The sequence below is a fragment of the Tiliqua scincoides genome, chromosome 1, assembly GCF_035046505.1.
Source record: "Tiliqua scincoides isolate rTilSci1 chromosome 1, rTilSci1.hap2, whole genome shotgun sequence".
Lineage (NCBI taxonomy): Eukaryota > Metazoa > Chordata > Lepidosauria > Squamata > Scincidae > Tiliqua > Tiliqua scincoides.
Genome location: NC_089821.1, coordinates 277,091,326 through 277,111,790, shown reverse-complemented (window position 1 = coordinate 277,111,790; position 20,465 = coordinate 277,091,326). Strand labels below are relative to the sequence as shown.

Below are 20,465 nucleotides of genomic sequence, written 5' to 3'. Positions count from 1 at the left end.
TACATGGGCTGAACGATGCAGACAGTGAAAACAGATATTAGTCATGTTGTGTGTACGTGCATGTTCATATATAGTGTAGTTGATAATCTGTTTTGTAAATCCTGAGTATGTACTTGCCAGCTGTTGTATGTTGTACAATTCAATGCATATTCCTTGATACTTCATGTATCAGAAGGCACAGATTAGCTGATCAGCCCTAACAAAAAATATCACTTGAGGAAGTGGTGTTCTTTGTAATTCTTAAAAAGGTGCCGTATGGGCTAGAGCAGCCCTGCCTACCAGTAGAAATTCACATTCCTAGAAGATTCAAAGTTTACTATAACAGGAACACTCCAGTATACAGCATTTGTAATCTTTTTCTCCCAGTTAGAAGTCTATCAGCCACCTCTTTGGAAGTTAATCTGCAACCATTTATGGGCAACTTCACCCACTTAATTTAGCATGTGCTCTTCTGCTCAAAAAATGGATTTTCTGCTTAATCATTTACCATCAGGGGGTACCACAGTACAGTGTGTTATATTTTCAAGAGAAAAGAGCAATTCTGTTCCACTTCAATGATCAGAACTGGGATGAAATCATATACTTAACCAGCTCATAAAAGTGAGAAAATCTTGTTGCATCCTCTTCTTAGCTGCTTTCCATCAAGGGCATTAATTATGTAGCTATGAAATAATGCACCTTGCAGTCTGATATAAACATTTGCCAACTTGTTTGCAAATACTTGGGCCTGTGTTTTATCCGAAGGATTCTTTCTCCACTACCTATTCCTCCCAGATTCTGGAAGATTTTTCTTAAGAATGCTGAACAGAACTCTAGACATTAGATGCTGGTGTTAACAGCATACTGAGGGGGTAGGGAGAAGCTATGCTTGATTTGATATCTGTACAATTTGCTGAAGCATATCTACCTTTTTTATAATGTAGGGGAGTTTTAGTACCTAAATAATATCAGTCCTGTTACCCTTTTGCCTGCTGGGGTGTGTACTAAGATGTATGCTTCCAGACCATTAGCCATTGCTGTGCCACATTAAATTTGAACCCACATTTAGCAGGTTAAACAGAAGCTGTTTCTCAATTTTTTAAGAGACAGTTATAAAGAAAAACAAACAAGAAATAAAATGAAACATAAAACAAATCTTCAAAGGCAGCATAAAACAGGGGAAATTTGAAATCAGTAAAAAAAAAAACCATCCTAAACTGTTATGGTTTTTAGCATAGCTGGTGTATTATTGTGAACCTGACCAATGGTCCATCCAACACAGTGTTGTCCATACTGTGCATCCAGGCTTCTGGGGAAGGGATGAAAATTCCGGAAACCATGAAAGCACACAGAATATACAGGGAGGACCAAGGAACACAGTGAAAAGATAGGAATTCATTGCATATATCTTTAAGAATTTTCTTTGTTACTTAGAAATAAAGTACCAATTATTAGAACAAGCATTGCAGATGACAAATTATCCTTTCCCAGCTAATGGGGGGGGGGGCTCAGAGGTAAGAGACTCAGTGTGGGGCCATGAGAAAAGGGAAAGAAACTGTGCTCTGGCCCAGAACTCTCTTCCCCCCTTTTCTTTTCCCAGTCCAGGGAGTGGGAGGAACTAGCACATCCCCAGGTAAGGTGGGCCAGTGTTTGGCAGGGATAGGAAAACCCAGTGTGGCTTGACTGGAGTTGAGATGCTGAGTCACTGCTCCCCATAACTCGACCCAAAAAAGAGTCATAATGGGGGCACTTTCTGAGTCTTCAAGTCACCCTTTAGGGACTCTAATGGACTTGAATCAAGTGGCCCCTCCCCTTTGAAAAAGCCTGCTGAGGGAAAAACAGGGCTGCTGCTGGGGAGTGTGTGTCAAGTTCTCTTTACTCACCCATCTGCTATCCCTGCCCATCTGTAAACAAGGCAGGAGGGGTGGGAGGGACTGTGAGAGAGACGGGACAGAAGCAGCAAGAGGGACGAGGGTCACAAGCAGCAGCTGGGAGGCTTACCAGGATGACCCGATCCTTGGCAGCCCTACTCAAAAGTAGTCCCACTGTAGCCAATCATTCAGTGAGGGTTGCCCCTCCCCTGCTGCTACTCCTCCAACCCTTCCTAAGCCAATGGAATTATGAGCCTGCTGATCCTTAGTCCAATGATTATCTGTTCCTTCCTTCCTATCAGAGATGGGAAAAGACAGCCCAATCCCACCTCTCTCTCCTGCTCACATTAACCCTTTCCTGCCTCCTGGCTGGAACTCCCTACTGCTTGCCTTCAGAATGCTGGCCCCATGAGGTTTTCCACACCACAGAAACAGTAAGCAAGCACCCCCAGACACAGGCAGAATCAAGTCAGCATGTGTGGGGACAAGTGCCAAGTCAGGGAGGTCCTGATTTCAGAGTTTTCCACCTGCGAAACTCACCAGTCACAGAGTCACTCAAAATCAAGCATTTTCACAACATGAGTCTGAGTCACCTGACTTACATAAGAACATAAGAACATAAGTATTGAGTTCCCAATACTACTATTTGGCATGTTGCCTCAAGTCCCAGGAGGTCTTTTGCCAGCTCCATTCTCAGGCTCTAACCAGAATTAGATCCATTTGGCTTCAGCAAGGCTACCTTATGCATCCTGAGAACAGGCATGGTCAGATTCCTTCTTGGGTGGCAGTCACATCTTGCAACCTCTGCCAACCTTCCATGCTCCCTAGTTAACTGCCCCCTCCACCTGTGCTCTTCCTGCAGGACTCCCTCAGTGATGGTCTCCGTGTTTGCTACAAGTACTTGAATGATGTCAGCCAGAACTTTGCCACTGTCATCATGGCACTCGATATCAAGCTGAGGTGAGTCTCTGGGTATGCAGGACAAGGGGAGGAAAGTGGGCACCACCATTATGGGCTGAATGGTCCAAGACATTTTGCTGCTTGGGGCAAAGGACAACATATCCCCCACTGCAGGCCACATTGCCAAGTCGGCAATGGCACACAGTCCCTCCCAGGCATGAAGGTAGACAAGTGTGTTGTTAGCATCCAAGGCTCCAGGGATCCCCCCACCATGAATTATATTCAGAGTCAGAAGAGACCTACAGGATTATCAAGTCTACCCCCTCCCCTGCCAAAGTAGGCAGCCCACAACCTCAGCAACCATGATACATCTATCATGAGGTTATCCAGCCTCTGCTTAACTACTTCCAACTTGGATTGTCCACTCAGATTTCCATGGCAATGTTCTGCTGCTCAGTAAATCTCACCATCAGGAAGTTCTTTACAACTAGTAGGTGTTCTCTCAACCCTCTGGTGTAGTTGTGCAAGAAGCTGGTAACTGGGCTACCATCAGCCACAGAGCTGCATGGAGATTTGAACAGAAGTCCTTACCCAATCTCACCTCTTACTGCCCTAGGGGAGTTCATACTTCCATGTGGGATCTGCAGCATCATCAGACATGTGTGACTTGAAACTGACCAAAATGATCACCCTCCTGGGCAAACACCATTCAGGCAGGGTAGAGACATTACCAATGGCATAGGTAATGATTATGTAGCCAAGCTCAAAATGTTGCCCCAGAAGTGATGTTGTAACTGGAAGTGACATCACACCCGGGCTTTTTTAAAAGTGAAAATTGGGAGGAAACCACCACCTCCTCCCCCCTGCAGCTTACCACGCACTTGCTTTGCTGCCTCCCCCAAGTCAGTGGCATAGCTAAGGCATCTATCTACTACCTGGGGTCAAAGAAGATTTTGTAGCCCCCTCACATGACAAAATCAGAATTAATTAGTAAATAAATAAAAAGTTATTGGTTCCATGCTGTATCATAATAACAGTTCACTGGCACTCAGAACAATCAGTCTCACAGGTCAGTTTGGAGTTAAGTAAATTCACTTTTTGTTCTAAAAGGCACTTGTGTTTTCATTTTCCAGTTAATTGGCCATCTTTTGATAGAATAAAGATATTCCAATGCAGTTTATTTCATTGCATTCTGCATTAAACTACCTTTCCAATGATATATACCATGATGGTATTCATACATACCAAGATTTTCACAATTTTGGTCACTAGTGTCAAGCTCAGCTTGTTGCCCCCCCCCCAGCTTAATGCCCAGTGCAACTGCTACCCTCTGCACCCCCTTAGCTATGCCACTGGACACCACCACTCCTTCCTGCCAGTTCCTCAGCCAAGAAAGCCACAGAACTACAGCATCCCACGCACTTGGTAAGGCCAGAAGCTCACAAGCCTCTTCCTTCCCCAGCACTGGCAAAATAACACAATTTCTGTGATCTAAACCAGATCAGTTTATTAAGTGAAAAAAAGGACAGTAGCAAATATAAGAATACAGTTTAAAGAATAGAGCAGACAGACAAGAAAATAATAATGCTAACTCCAAGCAAAACCATAGCTCACCTTACCTTCTATTTTTAGAGCATACATATAATTCTAGAAAACCACCACCACCCTCTTAGCATGGCCAACTACCACATCAGCAAAATGGGCCACAATTAGCATGCACGCACACATACATGATGACTTTTTATACCTTTAGCTCACCTTCTCAACTGTTCCCACTAAGACTGGAACCATGAATGGATCTCAAACGCTGATGTAAACCATTCTCAGCTCCCTCCCAGTCTGAGCAACACAGCTGAAGCCATTTTCTAATTAGTTGACCAGGACCAGAGATAACACAGGTATTTCTCATGACACCACCCTAACTACCAGTTTTACCCCTTACAAAAGAGCCTGCAAAGGTCTTAGCAGTTTGATAAGCCCAACTGCTGATCTCATGGATTTTATCACCTTTTCCCCCTAGCAAGTATGGTAAACGTTTTTCTTGCAAGATGTATTCGTGGGTATCACAAAATGGAAAGTTGACATCTTTGTAACCCTGAATATATTTTAGCACCATGATAAGAGCTCAGGTATATAAAAACCAGTATACAACCATGGTGAAAAAGAACAAGTTAACCTAGGAGGAATCCAGTCTCATTTTGTTAACATAAGGTCCAATTTCAGAAAAGTGAGGACAAACAGAGTTTGAATGTTCTCTCAAAGTCGGCAAGGCCCAAGATTTTCTGTAGTAATGAAGAAAGCTGGGCCATGCTAACTGTCAGATGCTATTACGTGTACAAACCAATAGTGAGGCTTGAAATGCATGTACACATCTGTAGGATATATAGGAACTGCATTTGGTCAGCCGGGAACAACCCAGGCAACTGTCTTAAACCTGTTTAGGTGAGCATGGGCTCTCTAACTTGTAGGCACTATGCTAATGATAATTATAAAAAAGACTTTTGTCTTAGGACTTTGCCTATATAGATCCCCCAGAGATCTACTGACTTTCTCTAAGTTGGTGTGAAGAAAAAGGGATCAAGGATCAGGGAGGAAGCAATGCTGTGGAGCAAGAGAGTTGGAATCCAAAGTCAGTGCTGTGTCTCAGAAAAACCTGTTCAATTCCCTGCTTAGCTATGAGTATTAGCTTAGATTAGTACACCTTAGTACTGTTTAGCTTAGCATACCTGCTTAGACATGGTATTCCCTGGACCAGTCACAGCCTTAGCCTTAGCTTAGTCTACCACCCAACATTGTTTTAGATTTAAAATAAGGTTGGGGATAAGCTGTATACACCACCCTGACCCCTTGGGGGAATGGAGGGATACAAAAAGCTCTGAGCCTGTGCATGTTTACTGAGAATTAAGTCCCACTGAGTTCAGTGGGCTTATTTGCTAGTAAGTGCATATACTGATTTGCCTAGTTCGTATTTTTTTTTTCCAAGTTTGGGAAAGGACATAAATGGCAATGAAGAGCAGCTCCATCTGATTCTGTCCACCTCCTACACACTTTGTTGCTGCTGGGCTGTACCCCAGCAAAAGCTGCTTAATTGCCTAAGGCTGCAATCCTCAACCACACTTTCCTGAGAGTAAGCTCCATTGAGCAAAATAGGACTTACTTCTGAGTAGACCTGGTTAGGCTTGTGTCCTAATTCTGTGTTGAGTAGAAATGCATCTGTCTTCATGATAGAAGACCTCGGGCAGATACTGCTGCCGGAACAGCCCCTCCTGAACAAGGAATTAAGTCAGATAGAGGTTAAAAGAGAAGATGCTTCTGACCTAACTGACAAATTAAAGATCAGTAAGTCACTGGCACCTGATGGTATCCACCCAAGAGTTATTAAGGAATTGAAGAATGAAGTTGCTGATCTCTTGACTAAAATATGCAACTTGTCCCTTACATTGGCCACAGTGCCAGAAGCTTGGAGGATAGCAAATGTCACACCAATCTTTAAAAAGGGAAGGAGAGGGGACCTGGATAATTATAGGCCAGTCAGCCTAACTTTTGTTCCAGGTAAGGTGGTGGAATGCCTCATCAAAGATAAAATCTTAAAAACATAGATGAACAAGCCTTGCTGAGGGAGAATCAGCATGGCTTCTGTAAGGGTAAGTCTTGCCTCACAAACCTTTTAGAATTATTTGAAAAGGTTGAAAGGCATGTGGATGTGGGAGAACCCGCGGACACTATATATCTGGACTTTCAGAAGGTATTTGACATGGTCCCTCACCAAAGGCTGCTGAGAAAACTCCACAGCAAGGGAATTAGAGGGCAGGTCCTCTCCTGGATTAGGAACTGGTTGAGGTCCAGGAAGCAGAGAGTGGGTGTCAATGGGCAATTTTCACAATGGAGAGAGGTGGAAAGTAGAGTGCCCCAAGGATCTGTCCTGGGACCTGTACTTTTCAACCTGTTCACAAATGACCTGGAGACAGGGTTGAGCAGCGAGGTGGCCAAGTTTGCAGATGACACCAAACTTTTCTGAGTGGTGAAGACCAGAAGAGATTGTGAAGAGCTCCAGAAGGATCTCTCCAAACTGGGAGACTGGGCAGCAAAATGGCAGATGCATTTCAATGTAAGTAAGTGTAAAGTCATGCACATTGGGGCACAGAATCAAAACTTTACATATAGGCTAATGGGTTCTAACTGTCTGAGACAGATCAGGAAAGGGATCTTGGGGTCCTTGTGGACATATCAATGAAAGTGTCGCCCCAATATGTGGCGGCAGCAAAGAGGGCTATTTCCATTCTTGGGATAATTAGGAAAGGCATTGAGAATAAGACAGCTAATATTGTAATGCCATTTTAAAAATCGATGGTAAGGCCACACTTGGAGTATTGTGTCCAGTTCTGGTCACCACATCTAAAAAAGGATGTAGTGGAGATGGAAAAGGTGGAAAAAAGAGCAACCAAAATGATTACTGGGCTTGGGCACCTTCCCTATGAGGAAAGGCAACAGCGTTTGGGCCTCTTCAGTATAGAAAAGAGGTGCCCGAGGGGGACATGATTGAGACATACAAAATCATGCAGGGGATGGACAGAGTGGATAGGGAGATGCTCTTTTCCCTCTCACATAACACCAGAACCAGGGGACATCCATGAACGTTGAGTGTTGGGAGAGTTAGGACAGACAGAAGAAAATATTTCTTTACCCAGCATGTAATTAGTTTGTGGAACTCTTTGCCACAGGAAGTAGTGATGGCATCTTGCCTGGATGCCTTTAAGAGGGGATTGGACAAATTTCTGGAGGAAAACTTCATTACAGCTTACAAGTCATAGTAGGTATGTGCAAGCTCTTGGTTTTAGAGGCAGGCTGCCTCTGATTGCCAGATACAGGAGAGGGCACCAGGTTGTGACTGTTGTCTTGTGTGCTCCCTGGGATATGTGGTGGGCCATTGTGAGATACAGGAAGCTGGACAAGATGGGCCTTTGGCTTGATCCAGCAGGGCTCTTCTTGTGTTCTTATGTTCTTAAATGCATATTCTGTCTTGCATCATTTAAAAATGTGATTAGTTCCTCTGTGCAAGTTTGAAGAAGGGGAAGATATATGTTTTTAAAGGGCCAATCCAACCCTCTGCCAGCTTTCAAGGCACAGCAACACTAATGCAGCCTTCACTGCATCCTTTGGGCCAACAGTCGATCATGGTGCAATAGAGAGATAAGTAAGCAAAATTCTTATTTGCCTCATCCTTCATGCCATCTTTTCCAAAGTGTCAATTTCAATCTGTTCCAGCTCTTTGGCTGGGCCAAGTCCAAGAGGATTCAGGGGGACATGAGGAGGCCTAGTGCAGGGGTATAGGATACTGGTGGCGCCATTGCTGCTGGTAACCATTTGCTATTGATGCAATTTGGCACCATCACATTTTTGTACCATCATGTTGATCAGCTAAGGACCTCTAGGGCAAGCCCAGCATGGACTGCTGAAACAACATCTCTAGGACATTCTGATGTTGGAAGAATTGGAGAATGTTTAACATTAGGAGACAGCAGTGTAAACTTAGTGTCGGATAACATTATACATAGCAGAAAAGATATATTGTTGAAACATCTTGAGGTAATGTCTGACAGCCCAAGCCTATTCATGTCTACTCAAAAGTAAATTCCATTAGAGTCAATGGGGCTTACTCCCAGGAAAGTATGAATAGGATCGGGTTGCGAGTCAGTATTATGAGTAAACTTATATAAAGGGGGGGGGGAGAGGGTAAGTGGTTTTAAAGGAGCTCATCTCCTCCCTCTGAGGTAAAAATTTCCCACCCTTTTCCAAATGGCAGTTAATGACAGTTGGAACACCTGGCTCAACTGCCAGTCATCACCATATAGGGGCATTAAGTGCCAAAGCCAGGCACCCATACCCACAGCAGCATGTAAAAGGGCAAAACGAGCTGTGCTCAGGGCTCTCATTTTATGCAAGCCAGTAGGAGGTGTTACAGTCCAATCCCAAGCTGCCCGGCATGCAGGGCTGCAAGAAATGAATGCTGTGGCATCCTGAATGCATTGGGCAGCTGCCAGCAGCTCCTCAAGGAAAGGGGACATTTGTCCCCTTCCCCTGTGTAAGGAAAGTAGCCCCACAATGGGGCTACTTGACTCTGCGGTGGCTGTTCAACCAGTGCACAGTAAGGACACCCCATGTCGGGCCATGAGGTCCAACATGGGACCCTAGATTCGATGGAGCTGAGTTCCGCTGGTCCCACTAACTCCTGCCCCACTCTGTCCCCCACCATGCCAGTTCCTAATCCTTAAGAGGACCTGTCCTCTTATTCCCTGTCTGTGAAGTTTTCTAAGGAGCCTTTGGTGAGGGACAATGTTGTTAGAAAAGTATGTGCCCCAATTGCAGTTTGAAAGGCGGGCACTTTAACTTTAAAATGTTCTTTCGCTTTACATAGTCAAGTGGCAAAATACTAGGGCTCTGGAGAAAATAAACAGGCATACACAACTCCAATTAGAAGCAGAAACATTTAATAAGAGACTTTCAAAACCAATCAATTCACAGAACTTAAGCTTTTCACCTAGTTTCTCTGACTATCAGGAGTTATTACCTATTCCAGATATGTCACTAACTAATCTGTCTCTTTCCTTCCTTACAGAGTCCTGTCAGGTCTTCTGCTCTTTTTGGTGCTTCTGAGTCTGACAGCAGTCAAACTCCATCTCCTGTCTGTAGTGTGGGTCTTTTTATACCCTTCCTCAGGGACTCTGCCCCCTCTCTTCTGGAGGACCCTCCTGGTCCAACAGTTCTCCCTCTCTTCAAGAAGCCACACTTCTTCACCCTTTAAATCTTTGTATTCTTCAGCAATTCCTATTTAATTCTTATATCAATGTCAAATACCTTCTGAAAATCCATATATACAGATGGAGCCTCGTTATTCATGAGGGTTCCATTCCTGGAACCCACGTGAATACCAAATTTTGTGTGAAACCAAGTCACGTGAAATTGGGGCTCCACCCAGCTCTGAACACAACTGGAACCTTCATTCTGTTGCATCTGTTGTTCTGAAGCCCGGGGAGGCTGCATGTAGCCTTCATGGGCCTCAAAATGGCCTTTGGAGGCTGAAAACCAGAAGTGCCTCTCTAGGACCTCTGGAGGCCATTGTGAGGCTCGTGGAGGCTGCACAAGGGCTCCTTGGGCCTCAGAAGAGCCTCCAGAAGGCTCAAGTGGGGCCAAGTCTGGCTCCACGCAGGTCCTGGGGACAGAGTTGAGTCAGATTCGCAATTTAAAAAATTGTGACTAAAGAGGCTCCACCTGTATTGACAGATTTGCTCACATCCACATGTTTGTTGATCTTTTCAACGAGTTAAGGCAAGACTTATTGTTACAGAGGCAAGACTTACTCTTGATGGAGAGATTTTAAGATTCTTTTGTCTGACGCAATGCTAAAACAGCCATAGACCTTGTCTTTATCATTTGGAGGTTTTATTGACAGAGTTGCAAGTCAATTCAATTTGGATACAGATGTGCACTCCTTCTTCATCCTGCCTCTCTGATTACTACACCCAGAACTTTATTTTAAATATCTGAGTCAAACAAGACAACCATGTGACACACTTTTACTTTCTTATTTGGGCATATATTGACACTGCATGGTTCTAGCTTTAACCAGGTCATTTTGCTCTGAGATTTTGCTCTGAGATCGAATGTTCGTGGCTCACAACTCTGGTTACACAAGTTCTTGGAATTTTACATGTTACATTTGTTAATAATAATCTCTTTAGCTTACTTTGATATAACATGATCTCTTATCTTTTTACAGGAAACACCAATGTTTTCCTTGGCTCTTAATTTCAGTTATTTTTCTTAACAAGAGAAGCTAGTTAACTTTTTAAAATCTCTATCGCTCTTACAAAAGCTATGCTGATTATCCCTCAGCAAAGCTGAGGACCCAATTAATTTAGTTTAGTCCTTTAATTAGTTAAACATTGTCTGGTCCATGGTTAGATGACAGGGTGCACCATATCCCTTTGTAGATGATTGGCTGATTTGTTGATATTGAAAGATGGCTGCCTTGAATGCCCACTTGGGAGATAAAGATAAAATTGGAATCTTCGGGACCAACATACAAACCTGCACCTTGCACACAAAATTTTGTAATTATGAGGGATTTATTAGAGTTTTATTAGTTATAGAGAATATTTTTGGGATGCTGCTTTTGTTGCCAGCTGTGAGTGGTCCATTTTCTTCCCTCTCTGGTGGTCCATGGGAGATTGCTTGGCCAGACACTGGAAGTGATCAAAAGTGATTTTTTTTTTCTGGAGCTGGTGGTTTACTTGGGGTCTCAAAGATCACCTGTGCTCCATGGACTACAAGTACTTGCACAAATATTTCTATAGGCTGGATGGTATGGTGTGGAGGTGATAAGCCAAATGCCATTGCAGTGGTAATAAATATGTTATCAGAGGGAGAGGGAGATAATGGAATATGCAACTCAAAACACAGAAACAGCAAGGCCCTAAATGACAACAGTTCCTAAGCAGTCTAAAGGAAAAAATGGAAATCCTTGCAAGGGAAAGAGTGTGCATTATAATGCAAAAATGGAAGAGGGAGAGCAGGAGATTTGCATCTTAGGAAATAGGGAAGATCTCTTAGGAGGAACAGCAACTAAAGAATTGGGTTTAGTGGTAAGGGGGGGGAGAACAGAAGGACAGGTGCAAGCCTGGGAAATGGAGAGTGAAAGGAGTACCAAAGGTTGCAGCCAGAAACACGGCCCTGGGTCTTTATTCCCTGCAGCGTGGTACCTGGGCCTCAGGTTAGAAGGGAGCCCTTCAGTGGGTTTTAAAAACATACCAAAATCCAGGTCTACAGAGCTTGCGTCCTGAGTACACTTCTGTACTGCAGCGAGTCATGGACTCTTCGCTCACAACAGGAGAGGAAACTGAACGCTTTCCACATGCGCTGCCTCCGATGCATTCTCGGCATCACCTGGCAGGACAAAGTTCCTAACAACACAGTCCTGGAATGTGCTGGAATCCCTAGCATGTATGCTCTGCTGAAACAGAGACGCCTGCGTTGGCTCGGTCATGTCGTGAGAATGGATGATGGCCGGATCCCAAAAGATCTCCTCTATGGAGAACTCGTGCAAGGAAAGCGCCCTACAGGTAGACCACAGCTGCGATACAAGGACATCTGCAAGAGGGATCTGAAGGCCTTAGGAATGGACCTCAACAAGTGGGAAACCCTGGCCTCTGAGCGGCCTGCTTGGAGGCAGGCTGTGCAGCATGGCCTTTCCCAGTTTGAAGAGACACTTGGCCAACAGTCTGAGGCTAAGAGGCAAAGAAGGAAGGCCCATAGCCAGGGAGACGGACCAGGGACAGACTGCACTTGCTCCTGGTGTGGAAGGGATTGTCACTCCCGGATTGGCCTTTCCAGCCACACTAGACGCTGTGCCAGAACCACCTTTCAGAGTGCGATACCATAGTCTTTCGAGACTGAAGGTTGCCAATATGTATGTACATCTTCTTGAGGTGGTGGAGCCTGTGTCTCCCACTGCTGAATTACTATTGCTTGAAACCGCCCCTGAAAAATAGATGAACTGGAAGCAATGTTGCTTCTTCTTTTCAGAATCCTTGATAGAGCCACTAAGGAGAATGGTGCCTAGGGCTAATCTCTAGGTATCCTCCTTAAAGTGTAAGAGATGGATCAGGGAATCTAAGGCTCCAATACACACTCACATCAAACAAAAGGAAGAAGGGATAGAAACAGCAGTCAATTTGCAGATGGGAGGCAGAAGATAGGGGAAGGGACTTGAACCAATGATCATGGGTGCTAAAAGCGAGGGTTACTTATCTGTGTCTGTTGAGAAGAGGCTTGTATTGGTTGCAGAGATTGTTAGCCCTGTTTGGCAAGACACAGTGATCTCCTGATTGAAAAGCAGGTGAAAAAAGCACAAATAGGTATGATAAGCTGAACCCAGGAGGACTTTAGCATTAGCTAGTAGCATTAGCTAGGTACTGAGGAAGTAAGGTAAGGGAGCCAAAGGTGCCTTCCCAGGGAAAGGCTTCTTGTAACATGGCTCAGTTGGTGCTTGAGTTGCGTTCAAAGGAAAAGTGTGAGGAAGAATTGAGAAGAAGAAAGTGGTCTGATACCTGTCCTCTGTGACAACTGGCAGAGAGGTTCTTGGGTAGTGGTAGTGATGTAGGTTCTTGATGCAGCACTGACAGGTTACATTCGCCATAGAGTAGAGGAGAAAGTGCAAGCACCAGAGCTTTTTATAGATAATATCCCCATAGGAGAGCACTTCTCAAAGTTTGCTGCTAAGAGCCTTTGGGCTCCCTGAAACCCCTTTGGAGGTTCCACAAGAACACCATAAGTGGCTGCGCCTATCCCTTGCCCAGTTTGCTTGTCCATGCCTCCTGTTTGTGGCTCTCCTTCCTCATTCCCTCCTGTTTGGGCTCTTCATGGGTTTTTGGTATTGGACTTGGTGCTGCATCACTCCATGCATACATCAGCATTCTGGAGTTCCCTGACACTTCATTCATGCACTGGCAGGGCTCCCCAAAACCCCTCTTAGGAGTGTAAAGGGTTCCAGACCTAACTCTAATCCCCCCCCCCCCACTCAGAGAAGGGCAGAAGAGGATCACAGGAACTGCAGCCTGCTCCCTCCAGTGCTGCTGGAGAAAGGGATGGGAAAAAACTGTCCTGCCTCCAAATCATTTCAAAACAGGCAATTTGGAGCCCATTCAACTGCTCACCCCTACCTATATTTACAAAGATTGCTGAATACAGCCCCCCACTCTGACCCTCTCCTGTTTACAGTGAGCATGAGTAAGATATACTTGGCATCCCCTTCGCCCATTCATTTCAAATGGAAGAGGTGCAGACTAAGGGGGCTGCATAGTGTGTGCTTTGTGAGTAAAGGGAGGGAGGATGAAAGCATGCTAATTTGGTTGCCTGCCCTTCCTCCAAGGAAGGGTTCACACAAGCAGGCAAAGGCAGGGGTGGCAGTGGGCAGCCAATTCAGGTTATGCAGGGAGACCCGCCACCCCTGAAGCAATATATCTGATGTAATCTATTCCAGTAAAAGGGATGGTCACTGGTTTGCACAAATGATATTTTTGTTCTGCCCTTCCTCAGTGAGTTCAGAGTTCTGTTCCTTGCAACAGCCCTGCTTAGTCATAGCAACTGACCATAGCATCCAGTAAGCTTATAACTGAGCAGAGACTTGAGATGTGGTCTCCCTAGTCCAACACTCTAATGATAATGATTTTTCTTCCCACAGAACAATTTTATTTTTAGAAAATAATCAGATTCCCTGCTAAGATTAATAGGTTGTTGGATTTTGAACCTGCCCAACCTTCAGAGGTAACCCTGCATTGTCTTTTCCACGCTGATATTCCAGTAACACATAACCTTTCCTTCCCTGCAGACATGCGGTGTGCATCTTCTACTTGGTTCTCCGAGCTCTGGACACGATTGAGGATGACATGACCATTAGCCTAGAAAGGAAGGTTCCCATTTTGCAGAACTTCCACTCCTTCTTGTATCAGCCAGACTGGAAATATATGAACAGCAAAGAGAAGGACAAACAAGTGCTAGAGGACTTCCCAACGGTGAGCAATTGCCCATGCAGATCTCATGCGATGCAGTTCTTGAGTGGTAGAAAGCTTCTCTGGCTAGCAGCTGCTATCCAGATAGTGCAGGCAGTGGGAGAGTGTTTCTGCTGCTGGTAGCGTTTTTAAATGAGGATGCCAAAAATCATTTGCGGACCTGGCCCCTTTGCCGCCCTGGAGTATAGGACTGCAGCATGCTGCCCCCTGCAACACACTGCCCCCCCCAGGGATACTTACCCAGCTGTACAGAGCTTGGCGCCACATTCCTAAGCACTCTGAAAGCCCTTTGAGGCCTCCGGAGCAGTGTTAAACAGTACTTCTGGTTTTCCAACAAAAACTGGAACTACTATTTACGGGTGCTCCAGAGGCCTCAGAAGCCTTTTGGAGCATTTGGAGATGCAGTGCAGAGTTTCACCTGCCGAGGGAACAGCTGCAGAGGCAGCAACAGTGGCATGGCAGTGTCACCCTCACAGGGCCCAAAGGCATGGTACCTGGGGCTTTTGCTCCCCCAACTCCACCCAGGACGCCCACTGCCAAGAATTGAACCTAGTACCTCCTGCACACAAAGCCCATGCTCTGTTCCAATCACCACCCAATCACTTGTGTGTCCTTGTAGACTTGGTATGCTGATGGTACAGTCAAGACCCACTCTGGGCTGCGCAAGTGCCGACATCACCAAAATAAGGCAACCTGGCTAAGCATCCTGTCATCTGTGTTGGTTCCTGTGGCATAGCAAATGAAAGTAGTGTGCTGGCCGTTGGGCCCCTGGCCAACCCATCCAGCCACATTGTCTACGCCAGTGATTCTCAAACTTTTAGCACTGGGACCCACTTTTAAGAATGAGAATCTGTCAGGATCCACTGGAAGTGATGTTATGAATGGAATGACATCACCAAGCAGGAAAATTTTTAACAATCCTTGACTGCAATCCTGCCCACTCACACCCAGGTGTAAGCCCCATTGACTATCCTTGTTAAAAGCATATACAGAGTAGCCTGTTAAAAGTACAGATCTGTAACATTTCCCCAAATGCAGTCACATACCATGGTAGGATCAAGTCTAATATATTAAAAATAAAATATTGAAATGAATGGGAACCCACCCAAAATTGGTTCAATGACCCACCATAGTAGCTTACCACACTCATACTTTATACTATCATTGTCTATCAGTAGAGTGACCAGGTGTCTCCGTTTGCTCCAGAGTAGTGTTTCACAAACTGTGGGTCAGAACCCACTAGGTGGGTTGTGAGCCAATTTCAGGTGGGTCCCCATTCATTTCAGTATTTTATTTTTTATATAGTAGACTTGATGCCACCATGGTATGTAACTGCATTTGGACAAATGTTACAGATCTATACTTTTAACAGGCTATTGTGTACAGCTTGAGTCTCATTATTCGTAAAGGTTCTGTTCCCAGAACTCACATGAATGGCAAAAATCACATTAAAGCAAATCCATTTAAAAACAATGACCCTTTGCTAGGCAATTTAAAAACAGCTTTGCTGACCTTGATGTAAGACGGAGTCATTAAGCAGACAATTCATCAATCAGTTTCTCCAGAAGCTTAGAAAGGTTTCACTCCGAGCCAGAGATCCCTCCCTTCACCCAGAGCAAAGTGATTATCTTTCTTTTACATGCTCAAGGAGAAGGGAGGGGTAGCTTGCCTTCCAGTGAAACTAAATGCCTGGAGAAAGAATGATTGATGGATTGTCAGCCAGTCTCTCTTCCATTAAGGAGGCTATTGTTAAATGACTGTTTTCCTTTAATTTTAAAGGGCCCATCTCATTGCACTGAGATAGAAAAATCCATGGATTTTTCCATGGGTGAAAAATCCATGGATAATTAGGTTATACCTGTAATTGCTTGCATGACTATCTCTCTACAACAGTAAGAAAAGCAGTTTTTTAAACTGTGATTATAAAGGTATGAATTTTTCCTTTCTCCCTGAATTAGCACATTTCTTCTCATTTGCAGTGAGCATTCATGTTGAGTTAAATTTGTGTATAACAAGGTTGGACCTGTATATGGGACTTAATCCTGGGTAACTGTGGGTAGGATTGCAGCCTAGGATTGTTATAAAATTTTCCTACTTGATGATGTCACTTCCGGTCAGGACATCACTTCCAGTGTGTCCTGACAGATTCTCATTCTAAAAAGGGGGTCCCGATGCTAAAAGTTTGAGAACCACTGCTCCAGAGTGTCCTAGATTCTGCCTTTTGTTCCACCATCGCCTCAGGTTTCTCTTTTGCTCCAGGCCGAGGTGCCAAATGTTGTACCAGCTTGTCAGGGAGCTCTTATGAGCATTAGGAGCTATGAGGCCGAATGTGAAATATTTTTGTGGGAACCCACACTCCACGGCCCTCCTACTCAGTAGGATGTGCAGCAGCCCAGGCCCTTGGTACCTGGCATGAAGCATGGCACCCGGATGGAGGTAACTTTGATGTGATGAGGTTACTGTCCCCCCTTCCTGGGGACCAAATTTGGGCCAATTGGAGTAAGGGGAGGCTGAGAGGGCCATTCAGTGGTGAAGCTTCACTTCCCATGCCAGCGTCGCAATGCCTCAGCATAGAGAGTTCCATTCTGGAGTGTCAGCTAAGCGAGATGCTAACTGTGGCTGTGGTTGATCTTCTTGCTTCCCCAGCATGGGTCTCCCTCAGGGGATCCATTCAGCACAATTTTTCCTGCCAATTGGTACTTGACTTAAAGGGGTGGAACCCTGATTCAACCAAGGGTTACAGCGCTTCCTGCTTTCAGCCAACTTTTTCGGTGTCTGTAGCATGCCAACATGTTCTTTTTGTCACAGTTTCGGCGGTGGTTTGGGGTTTCCTATTTTGGCTGTTGCCAGTTGGAGTGGCATGATTTTTGTTGTTCAGTAAGTAAAAGAAGCTTAATTGCCACTGTGACAGAATGGCAGTGCAGAGAGTATAGATCTAAATTACACTGCTGAAATGAATGCTTTGAAAATTGGTGTCTTCATTTATTTATTTATTTATTTATTTATTTATTTATTTTTAATTAACACACACAGACATACAAACATATAACATACATTTAGGAGTGCTAAATACCATATACCATTACTCATTAATCATACTATATCTCCTAATCTACTACTCATCTACTTCTGCCTCTTATTAGTTTATCCATTTATTTATATAATGTATACTAAATTTTCCCTAATGCCCTGTACTATATTTTCGAAATTTTCACTTTCTATCAAACATAAACTTACTTCAATTACTCATTAATATTAAAACAAAATAATCTAATTACCAAAGTATAACAACATATAAAACAATTCATCCATCTACTTCTACTCATTTATATATTTCTTATATCAAATATAATAGATTTTTCCTAATTCCCTATAATATCTTTTCTAAACATTCACTTTCTATCATCTCAACTAGTTCAATTACTCATTAACATCAAATAGGTATTGGCAACCTTCAGTCTCGAAAGACTATGGTATCGCGCTCTGAAAGGTGGTTCTGGCACAGCGTCTAGTGTGGCTGAAAAGGCCAATCCGGGAGTGACAATCCCTTCCACACCGGGAGCAAGTGCAGTCTGTCCCTGGTCTGTCTCCCTGGCTATGGGCCTTCCTTCTTTGCCTCTTAGCCTCAGACTGTTGGCAAAGTGTCTCTTCAAACTGGGAAAGGCCATGCTGCACAGCCTGCCTCCAAGCGGGCCGCTCAGAGGCCAGGGTTTCCCACTTGTTGAGGTCCATCCCTAAGGCCTTCAGATCCCTCTTGCAGATGTCCTTGTATCGCAGCTGTGGTCTACCTGTAGGGCGCTTTCCTTGCACGAGTTCTCCATAGAGGAGATCCTTTGGGATCCGGCCATCATCCATTCTCACGACATGACCAAGCCAACGCAGGCGTCTCTGTTTCAGCAGTGAATACATGCTAGGGATTCCAGCACGTTCCAGGACTGTGTTGTTTGGAACTTTGTCCTGCCAGGTGATGCCGAGGATGCGTCGGAGGCAGCGCATGTGGAAAGCGCTCAGTTTCCTCTCCTGTTGTGAGCGAAGAGTCCATGACTCGCTGCAGTACAGAAGTGTACTCAGGACGCAAGCTCTGTAGACCTGGATCTTGGTATGTTCCGTCAGCTTCTTGTTGGACCAGACTCTCTTTGTGAGTCTGGAAAACGTGGTAGCTGCTTTACCGATGCGCTTGTTTAGCTCGGTATCGAGAGAATGAGTGTCGGAGATCGTTGAGCCAAGGTACACAAAGTCATGGACAACCTCCAGTTCATGCTCAGAGATTGTAATGCAGGGAGGTGAGTCCACATCCTGAACCATGACCTGTGTTTTCTTCAGGCTGATTGTCAGTCCAAAATCTTGGCAGGCCTTGCTAAAACGATCCATGAGCTGCTGGAGATCTTTGGCAGAGTGGGTAGTGACAGCTGCATCGTCGGCAAAGAGGAAGTCACGCAGACATTTCAGCTGGACTTTGGATTTTGCTCTCAGTCTGGAGAGGTTGAAGAGCTTTCCGTCTGATCTGGTCCGGAGATAGATGCCTTCTGTTGCAGTTCCAAAGGCCTGCTTCAGCAGGACAGCGAAGAAAATCCCAAACAAGGTTGGTGCAAGAACACAGCCCTGCTTCACTCCGCTTCGGATGTCAAAAGGGTCTGATGTGGAGCCATCGAAGACAACAGTGCCCTTCATGTCCTTGTGGAAAGATCTGATGATGCTGAGGAGCCTGGGTGGACATCCAATCTTGGGGAGAATCTTGAAGAGGCCGTCTCTGCTGACCAGGTCGAAAGCCTTTGTGAGATCTATTAACTCATTAACATCAAATAATAATAATCTAATTTCAAAATTATAATAAAACCAACAATCTCTTATAATATGTTCTTTACCATTCTCCAATCTAATTCTCCAATCTGATTACATTTTTTTCTTTAACATAATAACCACCTATAAAACAATTCATCCACACGCTAACATTTCCAGCTATTTTTTCTAATTCATTCAAATTCATATGTATCAATTTCGTATATATTTATTTTTTAATTAAATTTAAACCAGTTATTAACTAAATAAAATCCTCCAATTTTCTTTAACCCTCAGGTTAACCCTCAGGTTTCTTTTTCTTTCTTTCTTTCCATTTTTTCTCCTGTAATATTTAATATTTAAATATTTAATAATTTACCTCCATAACAGAATCAAATAAGTCCACACTTTCTTGTATAAGGTATGTTCATTCTTCCAATTAACTGGGATATGTTTTCTTCTTGTTCCAACAAATTTTGTATTTTGTGCACCCATGTTACTCTGTCCATCTTCTCTATTTCAATCTCCATCAGCGTCCCCACTAGATCCTGTTGATTTTCCAGTCTTCTAATTTCTATATCCACTCTTCTGATGATGATTTCATTCCTTACCATCATCTTTTCCGCGTTCTCCTTCTGTTTATCTTTTGTTTTCTTCACATCTTCCAATTGCTCCTTGCACATATCTATCTGTTGAGAGAGAGTCTTTAAACTGGCTTGAATCTGCAAGGACCAACTCAACTGCTGTCTTCTCATTGTGAGCAATTTTTCCAAATTTTTGAGGATCATTTGAGTCCAAATATCTGGAACAGGTTCCATCTTGGAATTTCTCTCTAATCCACAAGATGTCCACAGCATATTATTCTCCTTATTTCCACCACATGTTTTTTCAGTCAGGCATTTTTTGAATTTTTCTTACAGGTAACTGTGATTAATGGAGAAAAACGAAACGAATGAAAAAGTCTCAAGGAGACAAAACTCTTTCAAGTCTAATAAAAATTTTGTCCACAAGTAATTCTGGATTTTAGCCCACACACCAAATTATATTTATAATTATAATCCACGACCGATTTATTCCACTACAAAGATAAAGAGCACTTTTAACATCCTTAAAAAGTTTCTCATTAACACCTTCGGTGTATCCAGGGCTTTTAGCCAAATCAGTCAATCAAAGCTGGGGACAATATATTATACTTATATAACACATACTTATCTTAAATCTCCAACTTAAACTTTATGCTTCATGCTTTTTCTTCCATATGGTATCTTAGCATGGAGCCAGCAGCTTGATTGCAGACACTGCACCTCCCCCAATACTGTCCCTGATGATTAGGTTTCTGAGAAGAAAGCCCCCCTCCCCCCCCCCCCCA

General features: G+C 44.0%; 1 protein-coding gene across 1 annotated transcript in view; it reads left to right on the top strand.

Annotated features, from left to right (window-relative positions):
- Nucleotides 1-20,465, top strand: part of LOC136649618 (squalene synthase-like) — a 37,110-nt gene that overhangs the window by 3,874 nt on the left and 12,771 nt on the right. The window contains exons 2-3 of the mRNA XM_066626399.1: nucleotides 2,713-2,810; nucleotides 14,137-14,320. Of these exons, the coding sequence (XP_066482496.1) occupies nucleotides 2,713-2,810; nucleotides 14,137-14,320 (282 nt within the window). The remainder of the gene's footprint in view (nucleotides 1-2,712; nucleotides 2,811-14,136; nucleotides 14,321-20,465) is intronic.